Raw genomic sequence first — 19883 nt, 5'->3', positions numbered from 1 at the left:
CTCTTGACCCAAACTGTTTATAGACCTATATCCATCCTGCCCCGCCTTTCTAAAATCTTCGAAAGCCAAGTTAACAAACAGATCACGAACCATTTTGAATCATACTGTACCTTCTCCACTATGCAATCTGGCTTCCGAGCTGGTCATGGGGTCACCTCAACCACACTCAAGGTCCTAAACGATATCATAACCGCTATCATTAAAAGACAGTATTGTGCAGCCGTCTTCATTGACCTGGCCAAGGCTATCGACTCTGTCAATCACTGCATTCTTATCGGCAGACTCAACAGCCTTGGTTTCTCAAATGACTGCCTCGCCTGGTTCACCAACTTCTTCTTAGACAGTTCAGTGTGTCAAATTGGACGGCCTGTTGTCCAGACCTCTGGCAGTCTCTATGGGGGTGCCACAGGGTTCAATTCTTGGGCCTACTCTTTTTTCTGTATATATCAATGATGTCGCTCTTGCTGCTGGTGATTCTCTGATCCACCTCTATGCAGATGACACCATTTTGTATACATCTGGCCCTTCTTTGGACACTGTGTTAACAAACCTCCAGATGAGCTTCAATGCCATACAACACTCCTTTCTTGGCCTCCAACTGCTTTTAAATGCTAGTAAAACCAAATGCATGCTCTTCAATCGATTGCTGCCTGCAGTCGCCCACCTGACTAGCATCACTACTCTGGACGGTACTGACTTAGAATATGTGGACAACTACAAATACCTAGGTGTCTGGTTAGACTGTAAACTCTCCTTCCAGACTCACATCTAACCATCTCCAATCCAAAGTTAAATCTAGAATTGGCTTCCTATTTCGCAACAAAGCATCCTTCAGTCATGCTGTCAAACATACCCTTGTAAAACTGACTATCCTACCGATCCTTGACTTTGGCGATGTCATTTACAAAATAGCCTCCAACACTCTACTCAGCAAATTGGATGCAGTCTATCACAGTGCCATGTGTTTTGTCACCAAAGCCCCATATACTACCCACCACTGCGACCTGTATACTCTCGTTGGCTGGCCCTCACTACATATTTGTCGCCAAACCCACCGGCTCCAGGTCATCTATAAGTCTTGGCTAGGTAAAGCCCCACCTTATCTTAGCTCACTGGTCACCATAGCAACTCCCACCCGCAGCACGCGCTTCAGCAGGTAAATTTCACTGGTCATTCCCAAAGCCAACACTTCCTTTGGCCGCCTTTCCTTCCAGTTCTCTGCCAATGAATGGAACGAATTGCAAAAATCACTGAAGTTGGAGTCCTTTATCTCCCTCTCTAACTTCAGCTGTGAGAGCAGCTGTACATGTACACAGCCAATCTGTAAATAGCACACCCAACTACCTCAATCCCATATTGTTATTTATCCTCTTGCTCTTTTGCACCCCAGTATCTCTACTTGTACATCATCATCTGCACATCTGTCACTCCAGTGTTAATGCAAAAGTGTAATTATTTCGCCTGTATGGGCCTATTTATTGCCTTATCTCCCTACTCTTCTACATTTGCACACACTGTACATAGACCTTTCTATTGTGTTACTGACTGTACTTTTGTTTATGTGTAACTCTGTGTTGTTGTTTTTGTCGCACTGCTTTGCTTCATCTTGGCCAGGTCGCAGTTATAAATGAGAACTTGTTCTCAACTGGCCTACCTGGTTAAATCAAGGTGGAAAATAAAACACACACAAAAAACATAAATAAAACAGCAACACATCAACGATATATACCTAGCTATATCCTCTCAATACAAACGAGACACATAAATTAGAGTTGAGTGATACAGAAATAAACATGTCATTTAGCTGACAAATAAATGTGTTAACAGTTAATAATATTGGCTCCTGGCTGTCAGTCCGTCTGTACGTCTGCCTGCCTGTGCGACAGCTGGGTTTGTCGTTACAAAATTGCTTTGATGTTGCTAGCTTGAGCTTCTGAATGAAAACTGGAATTGTGGGCGATTTTCATTCAGCAAGGGATTGAGAATATTTTCCTAGTGCAACACTTGCTAGTTGGACCATATTTCAGACTTCTCAGCATGACCAGTGCCAGCTGCATGCTGGACACTATGGATAATAATCACGAAAGCCCGCTCGGTCTACTGGTAAGCTAATTTAGCTGGCTCACAAACAGATAGATCCACACACGCATTGCTTGCAAATCTGCATAGCCTACCAGTGGGTGATTAAACTATAGCCAAACAAACCTTCATGCACTTGCAAACTTTGCTGGAGTTGCTAGCTGGTGTTTTCATTTAGGACGTGGAGTTTACTATTCCAACTTTTTGATGGCAAATTTATTCAACCCTATAGTTGCTGAGGATCAACTTTTCCAGGCAAGTGTTTGCACTGCAAGAGATCAAGCAGATAACGACGCTACTGTTGCACCACAGTAGGTGGTCTATATTGTTCAACTTGTCTATGCAATTTAGAATTTCATCTTAGTTCTGTAATGTTCATAGCTGAATCCACTTGTAAATTGTAATTCTTATGCAGTAGAGTAACCTACACTGAACAAAAATATAAATGCAACATGTAAAGTGTTAGTCCCATGTTTCAATAATAAATCCCTGAAATGTTCCATATGCACAAAAAGCATATTTCTCTCAAATGTTGTGCACAAATGTGTTTACATCCCTGTTAGAGAGCATTTCTTCTTCGCCGAGATAATCAATCCCCCTGACAGGTGTGGCATATCAAGAAGTTGATTAAACAGCATGAACATTACACAGGTGCACCTTGTGCTGGGGGCAGTAAAAGGCCACTGTAAAATGGACAGTTTTGTCACACAACACAGTGCTACAGATGTCTCAAGTTTTGAAGGAGTGTCCAATTGGCATGCTCTGCAGAAATGTCCACCAGAGCTGTTGCCAGAGAATTTAATGTTCATTTCTCTACCATAAGCCGCCTCCAACGTCATTTTAGAGAATTTGGCAGTACATCTAACCAGCCTCACAACTGCAGACCACGTGTAATGTGTTGTGTTTCTAAAAAACTGTTTTTGCTTTGTCATTATGGGGTATTGTGCTGTGATGAGGGAAAAAACGATTTAATCAATTTTATAATAAGGCTGTAACATATAACAAAATGCGGTAAAAGTCAAGGGGTCTGAATAATTTTCGAGAGACTGTATGTGGACCGAGGGATTAAATAGAGGACCTACACTAGTCTGTCACAACACAGACAGTACTCTGTATGGACATGCTCTGGTGCTATGTGCTCCAAGCAGAGAAATGTAACACTCCTCACAGCGAGGAAAGAGTAATAAAAGTCACTCACAGTCACAGACAGAAACTCACCAATGAGACTGTCCATGTTTGAATACTGGTCTTTCTCTTGACAGTTGTTTTCTGACACTATAATCTGAACTTGTTTATTGGACAGTTCTGATCATAACACTGCACGTGTGATTTGTCCAGATGACATGGGAGGTAAAAGAGAGAAAAACACAGTGGTGTGTTTTTAACAAATGGTTTACTTTATTGCTAATTCTAAATTCAGACTTGTCTGAAACCCACCTTGAGAGAGTAATATTCTGCAATGAGTGCTCTGTGTATCTTTAAGATGGGGTGGGGGAATTGGCTGAGCTATTTCATGTCATCATTAAGAGATGTGGTTTTATTCCAACTGGGTGGGAGGGAAAGAGGAGTGGATAAAGTAGCTGTCTGGGATATGAAGCGTAAGCCTCCAGGGACTTACAGCTCCACCGGGCCTCGCTCCCTCCCTCAGCACAGAGACCTGCATACTGAATACTGCCACCCTGCCTGCTGGAGGCCAACCAGCAATGCCAAGCAGGGAAAGAGAAGTTTCAAATGAGATTACGTGTGCTGCTTTAGTTTTTTACAGTCCTATATTTCATGCAGACAATTATGAATAACATCTGCCTACATAAAAAAAAAAACGTCAGTCCTTCTGTGCAGAGATACACAACCACAACAATGTGCCAGAGGTTCAACTCTCCAACCTCTCCTGTCTTTTTGGATGACATAAGTCTAGCCACCTTTAATACTATGGGATTGCCCATTTGTCTATCACCTGTCCCTAACAACGTTCTACAGGTGCAATATCAGTGTACCAAATATACACGAGGGATACATTTATCAACAGTGCAGCACTTACCAGGCCATCACAGTTGCTGATAGCGACGGATGTGTCCCTGACGTTGGTGACCTCTCCTACATAAAAGCAGTCGCTGTCCCGTAGAGGCTCATAGGTGGGCTCGCTGCCCTCCTCGTGCCACTCCACCTTAGCTCCGGGGACCACCAGCCTGGAGTTGAGGTGCAGGCGCAGGTGGAGCTCCTGGCCGAACACAGTGACATTGTAGAAGAGTGTCTCCCTGTGCCTGGCTGTACCCTCTCCCTCCTCCAGGTCTCCATGGCTGGGGTCTGAGGCGGCTACAGCCTCTCTTTTCCAGCGTCTGTGGGCCTGCTGGTGCTGGCTGTCCAGTTGAGGTGCAGAGACAGCGCCTGAGAGGAACCGGCCCACTGAATCAGTGTTCACAGGCTTAACAACGCCATACTCCCTCAGGACATGCTGCAGAGACTCTGTATACACAGGGAGAGACAGAATCACACATTGATCAATTCACACATAATCATGCACAGGAGCACAGATGCACACAGAGTTCCCCCCCCCCCCCCCATACACACACATGCACAGGCACATGCATGTGTGTGTGTGTGTCTATAGTAATCACAGTGGAGGCTGGTGAGAGAAGCTATAGGAGGACAGGCTCGTTGTAATGGCTGAAGTGGAATAGTGTCAAACATGTGGTTTCAATATGTTTGATGTGTTTGATACCGTTCCATAAGTTCCATTCCAGCCATTAAGATGAGCCTATCCTCCTATAGCTCCTCCCACCAGCATCCACTGCTATAACATAGGTCAAAACTTATGCTGGGTCTAACTTTATAAACACATTATATCATAAAATGTGAATCTATCGCTGACACATTTTACAACCACAACTGACTTTGGTGTATTTCCTACCTTATCAATAAACCACAGGCAATAATGAGCATTGACTAATAGGCCTATCAACAACAACAACAAAAACGTCGGTGTGCCCCTGTGTTCACGCCCGTTCGCGCGCAGATGAGCACGCTCGACTCGTCCAAGTTCAGAGCAAACACATCAATTTATATGCATGACTGCATCTATTGTCTACTTGCAAGTTGGACAGTTTTGGTTGGAAGCTGTGACCCAGCACGCATACAAGCACATGTCAAGACCGGGTGATGATTAAAGCTGTCAACTAGGAAGAATAACTGAGGTCGATATTCATGAAATCAGGTAATTACAAATATCAAATCAAATTGAAGCGTAAAGTTGAATTTCATTCCAACCATTTATTTTACTAGTCAAATGCAATGGCTTATTTGGAGACGGTCGTTGTTAGGTTAACTAAAGCTATAACTGCTATAAAAACTTCAACAATACATTTGCTAATTCATACGACTATATATATAACGAATTTGAATCAATAGTGCTTGATCTATGTACCATTGGAATGTTCTTCAGATGCTGAAATTGAGCGCACGTAAATTGTGTTTGAATGAAAAAGAAATGTGGAAAAAGTTGGTCTTATGCAAAAGAATGGGAAACGTACTGAGACACTGCAAAAAAAACTACCATGGGTACTCAACGATATTTCTGTTTATGTAAAAGGTTATTGAACTTGTATAGGCTACGACATAACCTGTGTGAATTTGACATGCTCCAATATCGAATCGTGATCAGATCATTTTCGCAAGGGTGGTAGCCTACCTAGGTTATAGCCTAAGCTTTACACAATTGTATAAAACGTATAAAACAATCAGTCACACATACCTATGCCATTGGAGATATAAAGTCCATTCGCGTGAACTAAATGCTGTAAAATAATAAAGACTGCAAATCCAGGCGTAACATCCATTGCAGGTATGAAGAAAAAGACCGCACATCAGAGAGGCGGACTTTGAGATTCTAGATAATGCGATCTACCAGTCCCTCTCCCCCTCTCTCTCTCTCTCTCCCTCTCCCTCTCCCTCTCTCCCTCTGCTTCTCCCTCTCTCCCCCCTCTCTTCCTCTCTCTCTCTCTCTCTCTCTCTCTCCCTATCTCTCTCCCTCTCTCTCTCTCTCTCTCTCTCTCTCTCTCTCACACGTAATAAAGTAATGTTTGGAAATTAAGCCAACTTGGTCTTTGACAGTGTTCACACAGTGACAGCTGAATATCATCTACTCTCTCAATTGCTATTATATCATGTAACATTATCACTTACAGGGAACAGTGATAACGACATAGGGTACATATTTGGCCAGTTTAAATCGATAACGAACTTTACAAGTGGTTATAAGACATATCGGTGTGAGAATCAAGACAGTCCATCACCCTCTGACCTTGAATTTCCCATGGTCTATGGAGCCTTACATAATAATAATAATAATAATAATAATAATAATAATGAATGGCATTTAGCAGACACTTTTTTTCTAAAGCTACTTAGTCATGCTGTGCCTACATGACCACCAATCAAAACAAGATCTTGGTTTTGCAAGTGCCATGCTTTACCCCCCCCCCCCCCCCCCCCCCCCCCATATACAGTGGGGCAAAAAAGTATTTAGTCAGCCACCAATTGTGCAAGTTCTCCCACTTAAAAAGATGGGAGAGGCCTGTAATTTTCATCATAGGTACACTTCAACTATGACAGACAAAATGATAATTTTTTTCCAGAAAATCACATTGTAGGATTTTTTTATGAATTTATTTGCAAATTATGGTGGAAAATAAGTATTTGGTCACCTACAAACAAGCAAGATTTCTGGCTCTCACAGACCTGTAACTTCTTCTTTAAGAGGCTCCTCTGTCCTCCACTCGTTACCTGTATTATACACAGTGACAGCAATCAACATACTGTAGAATTGCTAAAATCCCACAAAAATATGTGCCATCCTATAGTAGAAAAAAAGCTACTAGAATCTTATGCCTCTTCTGCTGCCCTCACCTCCTGCAGGTATTTTAGCTATGGCTTCTATAATTTACTGAGCATTTGAGTCCGGCAGCTGTCGAAACATGTATTCAAGACATTACCCAGATCCCTCAACCACTCTTCAAATATGCGACGTCTCACCAAAGCACATAACCCATCTCTTTTTATTACATGCCAGGTCTGCATGTGAAGATGTGGCCACTTCAGCCTTTAAAATATGTATTCCATAACCTTAACAATCTCCATCGTGTTATGTGCATGATAGAATAGGACTGTGTGGTTCGTTCACCCCTGTTAGTAAGCAAATTATTTAATTGCATATTACGCAGTGTATTACACAGACAAGTTGATTGATGGTATTTGTAGCCATGTTAAGCAGGGACATACAGGAACTGCCAAAATAAAGGAAATGCTTGAGTAAATGAGGGATACAAAGTATATTGAAAGCAGGTGCTTGAGTTAATAGGGTTTTGAGCCACCAGAACAGCTTAAATGGCCTTGGATACTACTTCGTGTTGTGTTTTGGGGTCATGACTAATTGTAGACCTCGGCTGCAGCGCATGGTCATCCTAGTCTGGTATGTTAATTCTTAACTCAAATGCTTTATACCTTTGGGTAGAAAGGGGCGTTTCCGTCTTGCTGGCCCGCTCTCTGGGATCCCTGGGGCATAGCTAGTTACGAGGCAAGGTATCACAATTTACTATGATCTTGTTAGACATCGTCACAAAAACATTCTCTTTAATCTGGATGTTTTCGAAACAACGTAAAGTATGTAAACATCATATACACATTATGAGAACTCTTCAAGTTACAATGTTTTCATCATAAAGTCTTCATTTAACTTTTCATGACATCACAAAATAGACATTCATCTTCCACATTCCATCTCTTGTCATCACCAGCATTCGGAGGATGAAATATAGTGTCCCCGTGTCCATTGTTTGATGTTCTAGTTTGGGGCTGTTAGCTTTTCATAGAGCACAAAGACATTCCAGTCACCCATGCTAGAGCAGAAATCGTCTGCTGCCTTACAATTTACAATGGGCGTAAGGTGTCATAAAACCCCCACTGGACAAGCAAGAAGCTTCAAAGATTTTAAGGCAGTGTGACAAACCTCTAAAGTTGATTTCCAAACTGTATCAAGGGATGTAGTGGCTTTTCCCGATGACACAAAACATGTAAAACAAAAATGTGAGGAAGACCTGGGCGAAGCTATTGATGCTGATGAATTAATACAGATACAGTTGAAGTCGGAAGTTTACATACACCTTAGCCAAATACATGTAAACTCAGTTTTTCACAATTCCTGACATTTAATCCTAGTAAAAATTCCCTGTCTTTGGTCAGTTAGGACCACCACTTTATTTTAAGAATGTGAAATGTCAGAATAATAGTAGAGAGAATGATATATTTCAGCTTTGATTTCTTTTATCACATTCCCAGTGGGTCAGAAGTTTACATACACTCAATTAGTATTTGGTAGCATTGCCTTTAAATTGTTTAACTTGGGTCAAACGTTTCGGTAGACTTCCACAAGCTTCCCACAATAAGTTGGGTGAATGTTGGCCCATTCCTCCTGACAGAGCTGTTGTAACTGAATCAGGGTTGTAGGCCTCCTTGCTCGCACATGCTTTTTCAGTTCTGCCCTCAAATGTTCTATAGTATTGAGGTCAGGGCTTTGTGATGGCCATTCCAATACCTTGACTTTGTTGTCCTTAAGCCATTTTGCCACAACTTTGTAAGTATGCTTGGGGTCATTGTCCAAATGGAAATAGCCATTTGTGAGTAAGTTTCAACTTCCTGACTGATGTCTTGAGATGTTGCTTCAATATATCCACATAATTTTCCTACCTCATGATGCCATCTATTTTGTGAAGTGCACTAGTCCCTCTTGCAGGAAAACATCCACACAACATGATGCTGCCACCCCCACGCTTCACGGTTGGGATGGTGTTCTTCAGCTTGCAAGCCTCCCCCTTTTCCCTCCAAACATAACGATGGTCATTATGGCCAAACAGTTCTATTTTTGTTTCATCAGACCAGAGGACATTTCTACAAAAAGTATGATCTTTGTCCCCATGTGCAGTTGCAAACCGTAGTCTGGCTTTTTTTATGGCGGTTTTGGAGCAGTGGCTTCTTCCTTGGTGAGCGGCCTTTCAGGTTATGTCGATATAGGACTCGTTTTACTGTGGATATAGATACTTTTGTACCTGTTTCCTCCAGCATCTTCACAAGGTCCTTTGCTGTTGTTCTGGGATTGGTTTGCACTTTTCGCACCAAAGTACATTCATCTCTAGAAGACAGAACACGTCTCCTTCCTGAGCGGTATGACGACTGCGTGGTCCCATGGTGTTTATACTTGCGTACTATCGTTTGTACAGATGAACGTGGTACCTTCAGGCATTTGGAAATTGCTCCCAAGGATGAGCCAGAAGTGTGGAGATCTACAAAAAAAATTCTGAGCTCTTAGCTGATTTCTTTTGATTTTCCCATGATGTCAAGCAAAGAGGCACTGAGTTTGAAGGTAGGCCTTGAAATACATCCACAGCTACACCTCCAATTGACTCAAATTATGTCAATTAGCCTAACAGAAGCTTCTAAAGCCATGACATAATTTTCTGGGATTTTCCAAGCTGTTTAATAAAGGCACAGTCAACTTAGTGTATGTAAACTTTTGACCCACTGGAATTGTGATACAGTGAATTATAAGTGAAATAATCTTTCTGTAAACAATTGCAAAATTACTTGTGTCATGCAAAAACTATAGTTTGGTAACAAGAAATGTGTCAAGTGGTTGAGAAACAAGTCTTAATGACTCCAACCTAAGTGTATGTAAACTTCTGACTTCAACTTTATGTTAGAATGCCCAGTCACGTTCATATAATCTCAGACATGAATTACTGCAGTTTAAAACCATCCATAGAACTAACTATATACCAGTTAAACTGATACCATCTACTGCATCTTGCCTATGCCGTTCTGTACCATCACTCATTCACATATCTTTATGTACATATTCTTTATCCCTTTACATTTGTGTGTATAAGGTAGTAGTTGTGGAATTGTTAGTTAGATTACTCGTTGGTTATTACTGCATTGTCAGAACTAGAAGCACAAGCATTTCGCTACACTCGCATTAACATCTGCTAACCATGTGTATGTGACAAATACAATTTGATTGGATTTGATTTGAATATCATGCACTCAGAAAAGTAAATATTTTCCTGGAGTTGTAAAACACGAAAGGGGACATGTTTGCAAATGTTATGGTTTTGTGAAGGCTGGCTTAACTCTGGCAAATAGTATGTTCTTTAATTTCAGCATGTCTACAGATTCTCCGTGTTTTTGTTTGCTTGGAAATGTTGATAATGGAGACTGTTATCAGAAGATACTGTGTAATCTAGCATTCATAGCGGGTAAGAAATGCATTGCCATTAATGGAAGGTTGGTTATCTTCCCACAATGTCATAACGGGTGGCAGAAATGTCAAGTTATGTATCACTATATTTGATTTATTACCAGACTAAGGGTATGCTGTGCAACTTTCATAAGGTCTGGATTCCTTATAAGGAATACTGTATGACAAAAGGAGCCTATTGTCACGTTCTGACCTCTATTTCCTTTGTTTTGTATGTAGTTAGTATGGTCAGGGCGTGAGTTGGGTGGGCAGTCTATGTTTGTTTTTCTATGATTTGGGTATTTCTATGTTTCGGCCTAGTATGGTTCTCAATCAGAGGCAGGTGTCATTAGTTGTCTCTGATTGAGAATCATACTTAGGTAGCCTGGGTGTCACTGTGTGTTTGTGGGTGATTGTTCCTGTCACTGTGTTTGTTGTCACAGGATAGGCTGTATAGGTTTTCACGTTCCGTTTGTTGTTTTGTAGATTTGAGTTATTTCATGTATCGTTCAGTTTTCCATTAAAGAACATGAATAACCACCACGCTGCTTTTTGGTCCGCTTCTCCTCCTACAGACGAACGTCGTTACACCTATATTGAAAACATGCCCACGTCAGGAGAGATACCTATTTACTGTTGGCAATCCCTAGTTGTTGGGCTGCTCAGTCCTGGCCCTGGGGTTCTGACATACTGTTGGTTGTAACTCTGGCCTAACACACCTGAAACCAATAATGAATATTTCACTAAGATCTTAAAGCTGAATGGGGTGTGTTGGGTTGGGGTGCTGCAGGGCTGTGGACCCCTAGGAGCAGGATGGGGTGACACAGCTATATTGTGTGTAAAAATAGCTCTACAATAGTATTAGGCCCTTGATATGAAGTATATGGAGGATGAACTGTTTCTGTGTGTTAATGTGTAGGAGGTGCATGTGTCTTTTTATAAACCTTTTGATTTCCAAACCTTTCCATTGAGACATAAAAAAAAAGATTGGAAGGAAGTTGTGTTGGGAAGAGACAATCAAAGACAATCAAAAGTTACATTGTTGTACTTTATTTGTAAGTGTTGTTCGTTTGTTAGGCTATTGGTTAATATTGATTATTGAATTATCATTAATATAGTTAAGTCTTATCAATCATTTAAATATATTTAATAGTGGTCTCTTTCCTAGCTTGATGACCGAGGGCATTTTTGCTCACTTTTTGTTGTTCTGAATAGAGACGGCTAAAAGGGCCGTAGGTCATATTAGATTGTGTAGACATTCGGGAAATTAGCTTTAGATGCCCCCAAAAAAGGGAGGACCCTCTGATCCCCACTTCTAAAACCAAAGTTGCGCCCCTGTTAATTAGATACATGTAGCTTTTCTTTTCTCATTATACATAGAGCACCAGTCAAAAGTTTGGAAACACCTACTCATTCAAGGGTATTTCTTTATTTTGACTATTTCCTACGTTGTACAATAATAGCGAAGACATCAACACTAGGAAAAGACACATATGAAATCATGTAGTAATGAAAAAAGTGTTAAACAAATCAAAATAGATTTGAGACTTTAGATTCTTCAAAGTAGCCACCCTTTGCCTTGATGACAGCGTTGCACACTCTTGGAATTCTCTTAACCAGCTTCATGAGGTAGCCACCTGGAATGCATTTCTATCAACAGGTGTGCCTTGATAAAAGTTAACTTGTGGAATATATTTTCTTCTTAATGTGTTTGAGCAAATCAGTTGTGTTGTGACAAGGTAGGGGCGGTATACAGAAGATAGCCCTATTTGGTAAAAGACCAAGTCCATAATATCGCAAGAACAGCTCAAAGCAAAGAGAAACAACAGTCCATCATTACTTTAAGATATGAAGGTCAGTCAATCTGGAAAATGTCAAGAACTTTGAAAGTTTCTTCAAGTGCAGTCGCCAAAACCATCAAGCGCTATGATGAAACTGGCTCTCATGAGGACCGCCACAGGAAAGGAAGAAATTGCAGAAATTGCAGCCCAAATAAACGCATCATAGAGTTCAAGTAACAGACACATCTCAACATCAACTGTTTAGAGGAGACTGCGTGAATCAGGACTTCATGGTCAAATTGTTGCGAAGAAACCACTACTAAAGGACACCAATAAGAAGAAGGCTGTGTAAGGCTGTGTAAGGGTTATTTGACCAAGAAGGAGAGTGATGGGGTGCTGCATCAGATGACCTGGCCTCCACAATTGCCCGACCTCAGCCCAATTGAGATGGTTTGAGATGAATTGGACCGCAGAGTGAAGGTAAAGCAGCCCACAAGCGCTAGGCAAATGTGGGAACTCCTTCAAGACTGTTGGAAAAGCATTCCTCACAAAGCTGGTTGAGAGAATGCCAAGAGTGTGCAAAGCTGTCATCAAGGGAAAGGGTGGCTACTTTGAAGAACCTAAATTATAAATATATTTTGATTTGTTTAACACTTCTCACTGCAACCAGTGCTTGTAATCTGGTTTGGGTTATTATTCAACCTACCAGGGTGTTTACAAACACTGCAGGAACAAGATCATCCACATGTATCGATCATATTTGTACTAATACTGTAGAACTTTGTTCTAAAGCTATATCCGTACAACATTGGATGCAGTGATCACAATATAGTGGCTATATCCAGGAAAACCACATTTCCAAAAGCTGGGCCTAAAATAGTGTATAGGAGATCATACAAAATATTTTGCTGTGACTCTCATGTGGCTGATGTTAAAAATATTTGATGGTCTGATGTGATTAATATGGAGCATCCAGATGCTGCACTTGATGGATTTATAAAATTGCTTCTTCTAATTATTGATAAAAATGCACCTGTTAAGAAACGGACTGTTAGAACTGTTAAGGAATTGAAAAACTGTATGGCTGAAAGAGATAAGCAAAAGGAGTGGCTAATAAGTCTGGCTGCAGATCTGACTGGCTGACGCATGTTAAATTGAGAAATTACGTGACTAAACTCAGCAAAAAGAAGAAGAAACTGCATTATGAAGCCAAGATCAATGACATAAAGAATGATGGAAAAAAACTAACTTTGGAGTACTTTAAATGAAATTATGGACAGAAAGACAAATTCAACTCCATTTTTCATCGAATCAGATGGCTTATTCATCACAAAACCATTTGATGTTGCCAATTCTTTTCATGATTACTTAATTGGCAAAGTGGGCAAACTTAGGCAGGAAATGTCAACAACGACTAGTGAGCCATCGCACTCATGCATAAAAAACTAATAATGAAAGAAAACCATTGCCAGTTTGAATTTTGTAAAGTTAATGTGGGAGAGGTGGGGAAATTATTGCTATCGATCAATAATGACAAATGTCCTGGCATTGGCAACTTAGATGGAAAGCTACCGAGGATGGTAGCTGACTCTATAGCCACTCCTATCTGTCATATCTTTAATCTGAGCCTAGAGTAAGGTGTTTGTCCTCAGGTCAAATCAAATCAAGTTGTATTGGTCACATACACGTGTTTAGCAGATGTTATTTGGGGGATAGCGAAATGCTTGTGCTTCTAGTTCTGACAGTACAGCAATATCAAACAAGTAATATCTAACAATTTCACAACAAATACCTAATTCACACAAATCTAAGTAAAGTAATGGAATTAAGAATATATAAATATATGGATGAGCAATGTCAGAAAGGCATAGACTAAGATACAGTAAATAGTATAGAATACAGTATATACATTTGAGATGAGCAATTCAAGATATGTAAACATTATAGTGACCTTATTAAAGTGACAAATGTCCATTTATTAAAGTGGCCAGTGATTTCAAGTCTGTGTATGTAGGCAGTAGCCTCTGTGCTAGTGAAGGCTATTTAACAGTCTGATGGCCTTGAGATAAAATCTGTTTTTCAGTCTCTCGGTTCCAGCTTTGATGCACCTGTACTGACCTCGCCTTCTGATTGAAAGCGGGGTAAACAAGTAGTTGCTCGGGTGGTTATAGTCCTTGATTATCTTTTTGGCCTTCCTTTGACATTGGGTGCTGTAGGTCCTGGAGGGCAGGTAGTTTCCCCTGCTGATGTGTTGGGCAGATCCCACCACCCTCCAGAGAGCCCTGCGGTTGTGGGCGGTGCAGTTGCCATACCAGGTGGGGATACAGCCCGACAGGATGCTCTATATTGTGCATCTATAAAGGTTTGTAAGGGTTTTAGTCTTTCTGTGTGTGTGGACCATTTCAGTTTGTCAGTGATATGTACGCCGAGGAACTTAAAACTTTCCACCTTCTCCAATGCTGTCCCGTTGATGTGGGTAGGGGGGCCCCTCTGATCTTTCCTGAAGTCCATGATAATCTCCTTAGATTTTTTTGGTGTTTTTTTTACCCATTTTTCTCCTTAATGTCATGGTATCCAATTGGTAGTTAGTCTTGTCTCATCGCTGCAACTCCCGTACGGACTCGGGAGAGGTCTGTTGGCTCCAGGTAGTGGGGTTGCACGAGACGAGGCATCTTAAGGTCGTTTCCAGGTCTTGGTTTGCTGGTCAGGCTGGCCGACGACCCAATAAGGGTGCAGAACGCCTTCCAGAACTGAGGACCCCGGTCGGAGACCATGTCCACCGGGAGTCCATTGATCCTGAAGACGTGCTGCACTATGAGCTGGGCCGTCTCTTTGGCAGAGAGATGAAATGGGCGGCCTTGGAAAACCGATCCGCTACTGTCAAAATGATGGTGTTGCAATCAGATGGAGGGAGCCCAGTGACAAAGTCCAGGGACATATGGAACCAGGGATGATGAGGAACAGGTAGTGGCTGAAGGAGGCCGGAAGGGGCTTGCCGCTGAGTATTATTCTGAGCACAAACAGTGCATGCGGCGATGAAGGCAGAGGCGTCAGGAACCATTGTGGCCACCAGAAACGTTGTCGGAAGGCCAGGGTTCGACGGGAATTCAGATGACAGGTAAGCCTGGAGGAATGAGCCCATTCCAGGACTGGTCTGAATTAGGGATGAACAACTGGTTAGCCGGGCCCCCTCCAGGGGAAGGCTGGGAACGTTGTGCCTTGCGGACCAGGGTCTCAATACCCCAGCCCACAGCAGCCGCACGATATGAGGTAGGGAGGATGGTCTCGGAGTCAGAGGATGTGGCAGCGGGACTGTACAGGCGAAAGGGGGCGTCAGTTTTAACAGTCTTCGACCCTGGATGATAGGAAATGGTGAAGTTGAACCTGGTGAATAACAGAGCCCACCGGGCTTGCCTGGAGTTAAGGAGTCTTGGCTGTGCGGAGATATTCCAAATATGTGTTCTGCTCCCTCCAGCCAGTGTTTCCACTCCTCCAGTGCCATCTTGACCGTCAGGAGGTCTCAGTTACCCACGTTGTAGTTTCTTTCTGCAGAGTTGAGATGATGGGACAGAAAGGCACAGGGATAGAGCTTTTGGTCCTGGGCGGATTGCAGGGACCGGATATCCCCCACTCCAACATCAGAAGCATCGACCTCAACCACCAACTTACAGGACGGGTCCGGATGGACGAGGATGGGACTGTAGTGAACCAATGCTTCAGGTCCACAAATGCTCTGTCAACCACTGGGGACCATGTGAACGGTACCTTGTGAGAGGTCAGTGGCGAGAGGGGGGCCGCCAGGGTGCTTTATCCACAAATGAAATGCCGGTAGACATGGGCAAACCCCAGGAAACAATGTAGCTGCTCCCTGGATGTAGGTTGGGGCCAATCCACTACTGCGTTCATCTTTTCTGGGTCCATCTGGACATTTCCTTTAGCGATGACATATCCCTGAAAGGAGAGGGTAGAACAGTGGAACTCGCATTCCTCCGCTGGTAGTCGATGCACGGATGCAGGGTCCCTGCAGACAGAGAGTCCTCAGTATATTCCTCCATGGTCTTGGTCTCCGGGCCGGATAGGGAATACAGCTGATGTTGGAAGTTTACATACACTTAGGTTGGAGTCATTAAAACTCGTTTTCAACCACTCCACACATTTCTTGTTAACAAACTATAGTTTTGTCAAGTCGGTTAGGACATCTACTTTGTGCATGACACAAGTAATTTTTCCAATAATTGTTTACAGACAGATTATTTCACTGTATCACAATTCCAGCGGGTCAGAAGTTTACATACACTAAGTTGACTGTGCCTTTAAACAGCTAGGAAAATTACAGAAAATGATGGCATGGCTTTAGAAGCTTCTGTTAGGCTAATTGACATCATTTGAGTCAATTGGAGGTGTACCTGTGGATGTATTTCAAGGCCTACCTTCAAACTCAGTGCCTCTTTGCTTGACATCATGGGAAAATCAAAATAAATCAGCCAAGACCTCAAAAATTGTAGACCTCCACACTTCTGGCTCATCTTTGGGAGCAATTTCCAAACTCCTGAAGGTACCACATTCATCTGTACAAACGATAGTACGCAAGTATAAACACCATGGGACCACGCAGCCGTCAAACCGTTCAGGAAGGAACGGTTCTGTCTCCTAGATTCTTAGTATTTTTTATTAAGAATATTTTACACTTTGGCCAGTTGTCTGACTGCCTCTAACAGTATGTTAGTAGAACTGCTGAAAAGTGAGTTTGTAAAAACAGATGGTCATGTATATGAATTATTTTCATGATATTGAACCCCAATGGCATATTCCCGTATGTAGGAATATTTTGCTGTTGCCATTCTACTCACAGCCCCTGTCATCCCATATACAGGTTGAAAATGGACGCAGTGGCTGTACAGTAACATCCGGTTCATGATGTTAGAGCTCCAGTTCTCCGCTTCACAGCACAGTATGGGTTTTGCCTGACAGCAGTTATAAACTTGAACACTGCAAGCAACAAGAAGATGCCCCCATCAATCCTGCTAACTGGGCTATTTTGCACATTTGTTGTTGTCTGAGTGAGGTAAATGCTGTAAATCAAGAGGAGTTGAAGTGTTCTGAAAGATAGATGAGACATTGAGGATTATAATAAATACCACTTAGATGTCGCAAATCACACACCCATGTGTCCAAGTGTGCACTTCACGTTTCCATATTTGAAAACTCATGTCATTCACAGGATCAATATTTACAATCATTATGTTTGATCCACAGTTACAAGGATGACATGTGTTATACCCTGGGTTGTCCTGGACAGAATGAGCCTGTTTGTCATATTGTGACCAAAATTTGTCATGGAACATGCACTTGAATGCACTGATGATGCTGTTCTATGCTCACCAAAATTACAATCTGATTGTCTGAAGTGCCTTTTGAAAGGAAAACACTTTAAGATCGTATTTTATAACTTGGCTAACCATGTTGGCAATATAATAAGCTTTTAAATGATGCCCACCTGCCCCAATTGTACAGCTTGTACAAAATACCATCCTAGTAGCAGTCAGATATATACAATGTGTCATGAACAATAGGCTAGTGTTTTGAAAATAAGCTAGCTAGATGATTATTAGCAACATACCCTTATTTTAGGTGGTCCGTGTTCCTGCTGTCAATTGTGAGCTGCACATTTAGCACTGCATTCAGTTTGAAGCCTAGAATAAGCAGGATTACAGCATTACACAGGTGAAAAAAAATGTAGCATAAATAGTATAGCATAAAAGCAACATAAGGAAAATGGGTGAAGGTAGGGTGGGTTTATAGAGATAAGATGGAGAGTTCCAAAGTGTCTGAAGTTGAGGGACCATGAGGTATAAAAGGCATAGTGTGGAATAAGCAGTGGTGGAAAAAGTACTCAATTGTCATACTTGAGTCAAAGATACCTTAATAGAAAATGACTCAAGTAAAAGTGAAAGTCACCCAGTAAAATACTACTTGAGTAAAATTCTAAAAGTATTTGGTTATAAATATTCTTAAGTATCAAAAGTATTAAACAAACCAGATGGCACTATTTTATTTTTATTTACGGATAGCCAGGGGCACTCTCCAACACTCAGACATAATTTACAAATGAAGTATTTTATGTTTAATGAGTCTGCCAGATCAGAGGCAGTAGGGATGACCAGGGATGTTCTCTTGGTAAGTGTGTGAATTGGACCATTTTCCTGTCAAAATGTAACGAGTACTTTTGGGTGTCAGGGAAAATGTATGGAGTAAAAATGACGTTATTTTCTTTAGGAATGTAGTGAGATAAAAGTAAAAGTTGGCAAAAATGTAAATAGTAGAGTAGAAATACCCAAAAAAACTACTTAAGTAGAACTTAAAAGTAGTTTTACTTTACACCACTGGGAATATGGGGTAGCTAGAGGGATGGTTGGCCATGGAATAAACATACAATGGGGTGCTGGTGTGCTTCTGCACCCCTTTTAGGTCATTGTCACAAATATCCAGCCCATGTCCAGTCATTCTCGATTTCTGTTGAGAACACGCTGGTGTGCCCTTCGACGTCATTCCGTCCTAGTTGCAGCATTCAAATCGTGGTCATCGTGTGTCTGTGAATCACAACAGTGATTACAGTGATTACAGTGTTTCCACAAATTGAGCCATACACAGTACAACTTAAGCATTGAGGACAGCATTTTGTTGACAACATGGTGGTTCATACTATGTATACTGTATGATAAATAATGTATCTTACCCCAGTTGTAGGCCCATTTGAGTGTATGTGGTCACTTAGGCCTGCACATCAACCAGTACTGTAACCATTGGAGACTTGGGATGCTTTCTCTTAAAGTGTAGAAAGTGTAGGAGCTTAGATTGAATTCAAAGCTGACACAAATGATAAACTAAGCAATACGATGCAACAAACTACTACACATATGAAAGACTGTCCCACACAGGCCAGTACAATAGCCTACACATGGAGAGGAACCTAAAGCACATACCAATATTATTCACCTGACAGACAGGACAGGTGAGGACCAATGCTGCCTTGGCTGCAGTTTTCTGGTCCGCAGCTGCTCCCTTTCATGTTAGCAGCCGCCGCCTTGACAGTCAACAAGTTCAAGTTCAACTTGAGAGTTGAGCATGCGTTATATATCAATACTGTAGATTGGTGAAAATCCACTTAGACTGAGGATGATAGAGAATTAGTGTAAGAGGAAGTTGACCATAATATAATCTTCAATTGGACCCTATTATCATGTGAACGCTAAGGGCCCATAAGCGTATCCGATGGGTTTAGCCAAGGTAGTGTGCCTTGCATCACCACTTGGAATACTATAAGTTGCATGTGTCCAAGGTAACTGTTGTGCAATTATTTTTAAGAGGCTGAGGGACAAGAAGCTAATATCTTGCAATCAAATTCCTAGCATTAAATGATTGATTTCACCGTAGCTCAGAGCTGCACAGTTAGAGGCCAAACATACACTGTATGCTACGTGTAGTGTGAATAACATTTACCATTAGATCATTCACCAAATAATAATACAAGTAATATTACGTAGAAATATGAGGACTATGGTTCATATCCATTTCAAAGTAATCAGATTTATTACAGTTATGCAATACGAATAATGATCCATTGTAAGGGAGAGAGGCTGCCCTGAAGTTACACCAGCTTCGGCCAGACTCCCACAGTGTGGCAGATTATGCGGTGGATTTCCACACTTTGGCAGCTGAGAGTGCCTGGAACCCATAAT

General features: G+C 41.7%; 1 protein-coding gene and 1 long non-coding RNA gene across 3 annotated transcripts in view; one reads left to right on the top strand and one right to left on the bottom strand.

The window, feature by feature from the left end:
* LOC110533139 (A disintegrin and metalloproteinase with thrombospondin motifs 2) overlaps nucleotides 1-5987 on the bottom strand; it is a 59691-nt gene extending 53704 nt beyond the window's left edge. For both annotated transcript variants that reach the window (XR_005034166.1, XM_021617226.2), the window contains exons 1-2: nucleotides 5828-5987; nucleotides 4118-4542 (exon numbers count right to left, since the gene is read on the bottom strand). Coding sequence is in view for 1 of the 2 variants with exons in the window: in XM_021617226.2 (XP_021472901.2) it covers nucleotides 4118-4542; nucleotides 5828-5912 (510 nt within the window). In the remaining variant the exon portion in view is untranslated. The remainder of the gene's footprint in view (nucleotides 1-4117; nucleotides 4543-5827) is intronic.
* On the top strand, nucleotides 5031-17289 carry LOC110534929. Its single transcript, XR_002475188.2, has 3 exons — nucleotides 5031-5290; nucleotides 14361-14506; nucleotides 17018-17289. It is a non-coding gene; the product is annotated as an uncharacterized LOC110534929 (long non-coding RNA).
* Nucleotides 17290-19883: the final 2594 nt, after the last annotated feature.

Source organism: Oncorhynchus mykiss, chromosome 10 (genome assembly GCF_013265735.2).
Source record: "Oncorhynchus mykiss isolate Arlee chromosome 10, USDA_OmykA_1.1, whole genome shotgun sequence".
NCBI lineage: Eukaryota > Metazoa > Chordata > Actinopteri > Salmoniformes > Salmonidae > Oncorhynchus > Oncorhynchus mykiss.
Note: the sequence above shows the minus strand (reverse complement) of the source record. Positions and strands in the feature narration are given on the sequence as shown.